Below are 6,000 nucleotides of genomic sequence, written 5' to 3' on the forward strand. Positions count from 1 at the left end.
CCTAATTTAATTCCTAACCCGGTACCAAGCACATCCTAAACAAGTCTAAAAATACCCATAGTCCTAAATAAGGAATAGCAGGTCACTTACTTCAATTTGGCTCGGGAAAAACCCGCACGGGCTCAAAACGGGCCGGATGAACAGTAACAGCCAGGGCGCGATGGGCCCGGGGCTCGGCCACGGCTTGGCACACGGCCTAGCGACTCGGCCACGGCCCGGGGTAGTCTTGCCACGGCCTGGGCACGCTCGGGCTGGCTGGGCAGCGGCTAGGCGAGCTCGGCCACGGCTCGGGACGCTCGGGCGACGACGACAACAACGGCGGTTGGACTGGTGCCGGCGAGCACAACGGCTGCAAGTGGCTGGGCAAGGTCGCCGTGGTCGGGTTGTGACGCCCCGACCTCGGGGTCATTAACGTGACGTCCCGTTCATTATTATCTTTCATAATACACAAGCGGAAGCATTTCTCGGGATAATCACGTTAAAAACAACAGCGGGATTAAGAAAAACAGCATCATGAGCAAACCTTATGTTCACAGTGCATGCAAAGATGTTTTAACAAGCCCTTCGGGCCATGGCAAATAACACGTTTTTCATAGCCGACTACAAATGGCAAAACTTGACTTGGGTTATCCGATACCCACTATGGCTTCTCACTACTCGCTTCTTCACCTCCACCCCGGTCCCGTCCGCCTGGCCATCTCACATCCCACCCGTGGCTTTATCCCGGAGCCGGCCCGCCCTGAGGCACCAAGTCCGTTAGGCCCTCATCGAACGTCTCAAGCGTCGTGATTCGACGGTAGGCGCGTTCTTTACTGACATCTATCACGGTGAGCACTTCGGCTCTCTGCTCCACGGGATTGCCAACGCGGGCTGGGGGAGACGCCATCCTACGGACTTGAAAAAGGGGAAAACAACGGGGGATGAGTCGGGGAGACTCAGCAAGTAAACCTACTAATATCAAGCGAGGACGAGGGGATCGCCATTAGCACAAGTCAGCCGTTACCGCACCCGCATCAATGGCAGATCAATAGCAAAGTTCATACAAGAGAACATCAAGCATGGCTATAACATGTGCACCTTGCCATCCAAGTCTCGGTTCTATCTCCAAAACAAACGTCAAACATGAAACATGATTAAATCGAGAAATGAACCAACCACAACCAACCAAATGACCGAGAAACGGTCCAAGCAAACCGTGTCACAACGTATCACAACTTTCTTTCCCGATATTAGGAAGTTTACTTACTCTTAACGAAACCAGAACTAGAGAGTAGAAAATGGATGGGAAAGACGACGGCCTCGGGATCTCGGCAACTCACGGTGTCGACCCCTTTCTTTTCTTTCCCTTGACTTTCTCTCTCTCGGTTTTCTTTCTCTTTCTCTCTCTATTTCGGCTCTTTCTCTCTCTCCCTATCTCGGCACTCTCTCTCTCTCTCTCTCTTGCCGCTTTGTGTGTGTGAGAGTGGGTGTGTCATTTTCTACCTAATGGCTTCTATTTATAGAGGAATTGGCTTGGCTAAGAAGTCAATGATGTAAGCGCACGTGTCACGTGGGGGTGTGAGGTAAGCGTACGCATCATCAAAGTACGTGGTAAGCGCACGTGTCATCCAAAAAGTCATAATGGCCCATTTATTCTTCCTTTCTCTCTCCTCACTCATTGGCCGTGACTTCCTCTCTCTCTCCCCCCTTCCTTGCCGTGGCCTCCTCTTTCCTCTTGGCCAATACTTGATGACCAAGCTTCATAATTGGCTTCATAAATGCTTGTGGAAAAAGAAGACCAAGCATTAATTACAAGCAATAATGAAGGGGATAAGGTTTGACTTTGTCAAACTTTCTAGGGTCTTCTCCAATCAAAGTATAAAATATCTCATTTGAAAGCTCAGAACGTGTACTTTAAATCACCAGAAGACACCAAGTCCAAATTCCAACGTTCTCGTATAGAAAATGCCGAATCTTTGAAATCTGACAAAACCGGACAGTTTTGCACTGTTTACGAAATTGGACTTAAAAACATAGTAAATGAACTCCGAAAATTCTCAAATTCGGATATGTCATAAACAAGATCTTAAAAAACATTTTTTATGAAGAATACTAAATCTGAATCTCTCTGTAAACACTATTTTTAGTAGCTCAAAGACAGACTAAAAACAGATCACTGGAACAGAATTCGTGTTTCTCAAAGTAAGCTCTGTCCAGATTCCAAATCATCTTATAAAATTCCCAAATTTATACACTTTATAGAAAAGGAAGTTCTCAACAACTTTCGTGAAGGAAACTTTTCCAAAATCGGCCCAGAAAAGCTTGTAGAAAATAAATACGGTGTGAACATCACCGAAATACCCATTCTGGGCAGTTTCACACGGTCCGAAAATCAGTCCATCGTACCACTCATATCAACTCCAAAAATTCTGAAATTAAAGTATGTAAAACTTCAAGATGTTTGGAATAACTTTCAAGAAGGAAGTATTCTGAAATTCGGATCACAAAATTCTCCCCAAAAATAACAAAAAGAAGGGATACAAAGGATCCGAAACTGGGTTTTCCAAAACAAGAGAAAACAATTTAGTTCCGATTGGAAAACCATCAAACTTAAACCATAGCCAACTCCCAGGGACTAAAATTGAGGATAATACAATTTACCTGCGGCTTCCCAGGCCCAAATCGGGATGTGACAATTCTCCCCCTCTAACAAAATTTCGTCCTCGAAATTTAAAACGTACCTGGGATTTAACTTACCTTTCCTTTCGAAGTGTGACGCACCCCTCATTAGTGACACCTTTGGAAAGACATAGTCGCCTACCTGAAACTTAAGCGATTTCTGGCCCTTGTCAGCCTAATTCTTTTACCGACTTGTGCCGTCCTAAGTTTTTCTCTACTTATCTGGACAGCATCTAAGGTGAGTGGGACTAGCTCTGGACCCCTGACCTTCTTTTCCCGACCTCGTTCCAATAGACCGGAGTTCTGCAAGCTCGACCGTATAATGCCTCGAATGGTGCCATCTTGATGCTTTGCTGATAACCGTTATTACAGTTGGATTCTACCTTCCTTTCTAAAAGTAGCCTTGTTTAGCTTTTTCGGAAAACGTCGAAAATTTTTCTTTATGGAGCATCTTCTAGCTTTGGCTTCCCACGCTTCCGCTGCGCCACTCTGATTTATCTTTTACCATCCTTAAATATTTCTTATGCTTGCTTGCTTGGTTTTTTTTGATACATTGAAACGTCGTACATAAATACTATGATAAAATAGTACAAGTACAGTTCCGATCACCCGATTTATCAAGTCTCCGTAATAACATTCTTGGAGTTTTCCGCTTCCTCTTGAGTAATTGCATAAATCCTTCCTTGAGCTGGAGGACGATTATCATGCGGTGGAACTTCTTTTTGTTGCATCACCAGTGGTTGTTGTGACTGCTTCACTTGCTGTCGTTGCGGGCAGTCCTTTATGTGGTGGCCTTGTTGACCACAGCCGAAACATGCTCCCGTTTGTTTTGGACACGGAGCATTTCCATGAAACCTTCCGCAAGTATGGCACGCATCGCCTGCAGTGGAAATTGGCTTCTGATTTTTTATCTTCTTGTTGGGAGTAGAGAAATGGTTTTCTCCCGACATCGGTCTCTTGTCATGATGCTGGTTGGATTGAGAAGCCGGATGATAAGGCTTTCCTTGGTTAGTCGCCGTGGCAGCTCGTTCCAGGGACTCTTTCTCCACCAGCTGCGCGCGTTCATACAGCTCGTTGTAATCCTTGAGGTTCAGCGGCACCAACTGTCTCCGGATGTCTGGTTTCAAACCGTCTCGGAATCTTTTTGCCCTTTCCACTGGATCTTCAATAAGTTTAAGGGCGTACCTTGACAGTTGAGCGAACCTTGCTTCGTACTGGTCCACCGTCATGTTGTTCTGTTGAAGTTGCAAGAATTCCTTCATCTTTCGGTCGCGAGCACATTCGGAAAAATACTTTCCGTTGAATGCTTCAATGAAAGCATTCCAGTTGACAGCAGCATTTTCTGGGAACACGATTTCCTTGGTCGCTTTCCACCAATAGCTGGCATTACCTTGCAGTTGATAGGCTGCTAAGGTAACTTTCTCTTCCTCGGAACATCTCAAAAGCTCAAATGCCTTCTGGAGTTCATCGATCCAGGATTCCGCTTCTTCGGGATCTCCAGTTCCGACAAACTTCGGGGGTTGGAGCTTCAGGAATTGCTCGACCAATCTGTGCATCGTACGGCCACCATTTCCATTTCCATTTGCTGCCACATTCTCAGCATTAGGCATTCGTTGTTGGGCCTGCTGTCCCAACAGTTCTCCTACGGTCGCCAGAGCCTGCAGAATTCCGTCTATTCGGGGGTCTTGATTTGACTTCCCCTTCGAGGTCGAGGTCGCAGTCGGGTTCCGAGCACTCATATTGGTATTCTAAGGGGTCTTTCTACAACACAAGAATAGGTCAGTGGTCACAAACAAATATTAGCACACAACCTATTCAACCACAATCAATCATTCACATGCGCAGGGGTGTTTCCTAGCTAACTACCCCAACTTCAGCGCACCTTATCACTCCAGGTCTTTATTTTCGCTTGGATTTTAGAATCGTTCTCCCCCATTCAGTGCATAGTTCGGTTTCTTCCTCTCTTACCCATCATCCTAGAAGCTTGCCAGGAGCCGCTCTTTATTCAGGTCTTCAACCCCGGCGATCACTCTTGCTAGAAGCCGCACCTTGATCAGGCCTCATGCCCCGGCGTCCACTTCCTAGCCAAGAGCCGCTCCTTGATCAGGTTCTACCTCGGCGATCACTCCCCGCCCTCATTGGATCGGGTCCTTTCAGGATTCCACAGCCTCTTCTTGGCTCAACACCGAACTTGCACTTACTGGAGGGGAACCTGCTCTGATACCAAATTAGACTGTGACGCCCCGACCTCGGGGTCATTAACGTGACGTCCCGTTCATTATTATCTTTCATAATACACAAGCGGAAGCATTTCTCGGGATAATCACGTTAAAAACAACAGCGGGATTAAGAAAAACAGCATCATGAGCAAACCTTATGTTCACAGTGCATGCAAACATGTTTTAACAAGCCCTTCGGGCCATGGCAAATAACACGTTTTTCATAGCCGACTACAAATGGCAAAACTTGACTTGGGTTATCCTATACCCACTATGGCTTCTCACTACTCGCTTCTTCACCTCCACCCCGGTCCCGTCCGCCTGGCCATCTCACATCCCACCCGTGGCTTTATCCCGGAGCCGGCCCGCCCTGAGGCACCAAGTCCGTTAGGCCCTCATCGAACGTCTCAAGCGTCGTGATTCGACGGTAGGCGCGTTCTTTACTGACATCTATCACGGTGAGCACTTCGGCTCTCTGCTCCACGGGATTGCCAACGCGGGCTGGGGGAGACGCCATCCTACGGACCTGAAAAAGGGGAAAACAACGGGGGATGAGTCGGGGAGACTCAGCAAGTAAACCTACTAATATCAAGCGAGGACGAGGGGATCGCCATTAGCACAAGTCAGCCGTTACCGCACCCGCATCAATGGCAGATCAATAGCAAAGTTCATACAAGAGAACATCAAGCATGGCTATAACATGTGCACCTTGCCATCCAAGTCTCGGTTCTATCTCCAAAACAAACGTCAAACATGAAACATGATTAAATCGAGAAATGAACCAACCACAACCAACCAAATGACCGAGAAACGGTCCAAGCAAACCGTGTCACAACGTATCACAACTTCCTTTCCCGATATTAGGAAGTTTACTTACTCTTAACGAAACCAGAACTAGAGAGTAGAAAATGGATGGGAAAGACGACGGCCTCGGGATCTCGGCAACTCACGGTGTCGACCCCTTTCTTTTCTTTCCCTTGACTTTCTCTCTCTCGGTTTTCTCTCTCTTTCTTTCTCTTTCTCTCTCTATTTCGGCTCTTTCTCTCTCTCCCTATCTCGGCACTCTCTCTCTCTCTCTCTCTCTTGCCGCTTTGTGTGTGTGAGAGTGGGTGTGTCATTTTCT

At 47.0% G+C, this 6,000-nt stretch overlaps 2 protein-coding genes across 2 annotated transcripts in view; both read right to left on the minus strand.

The window, feature by feature from the left end:
* The window catches only part of LOC115693768 (phospholipase A1-IIgamma-like), a 79,580-nt gene extending 78,175 nt beyond the window's left edge, over nt 1-1,405 (minus strand). Inside the window, exon 1 of the mRNA XM_056315957.1 lies at nt 1,395-1,405. The gene's annotated coding sequence lies outside the window, so the exon portion shown is untranslated. The remainder of the gene's footprint in view (nt 1-1,394) is intronic.
* A 1,870-nt stretch (nt 1,406-3,275) lies between these two features.
* LOC115668985 (uncharacterized) lies at nt 3,276-4,397 on the minus strand. Its single transcript, XM_030590319.2, has one exon. The coding sequence runs from the start codon at nt 4,395-4,397 to the stop codon at nt 3,276-3,278; it is 1,122 nt and encodes a 373-aa protein (XP_030446179.2).
* Nucleotides 4,398-6,000: the final 1,603 nt, after the last annotated feature.

The sequence above is a fragment of the Syzygium oleosum genome, unplaced genomic scaffold (assembly GCF_021117445.2).
Source record: "Syzygium oleosum isolate NSW1041296 unplaced genomic scaffold, Sole_v2.1 Sole_v2.11, whole genome shotgun sequence".
Taxonomy (NCBI): domain Eukaryota; kingdom Viridiplantae; phylum Streptophyta; class Magnoliopsida; order Myrtales; family Myrtaceae; genus Syzygium; species Syzygium oleosum.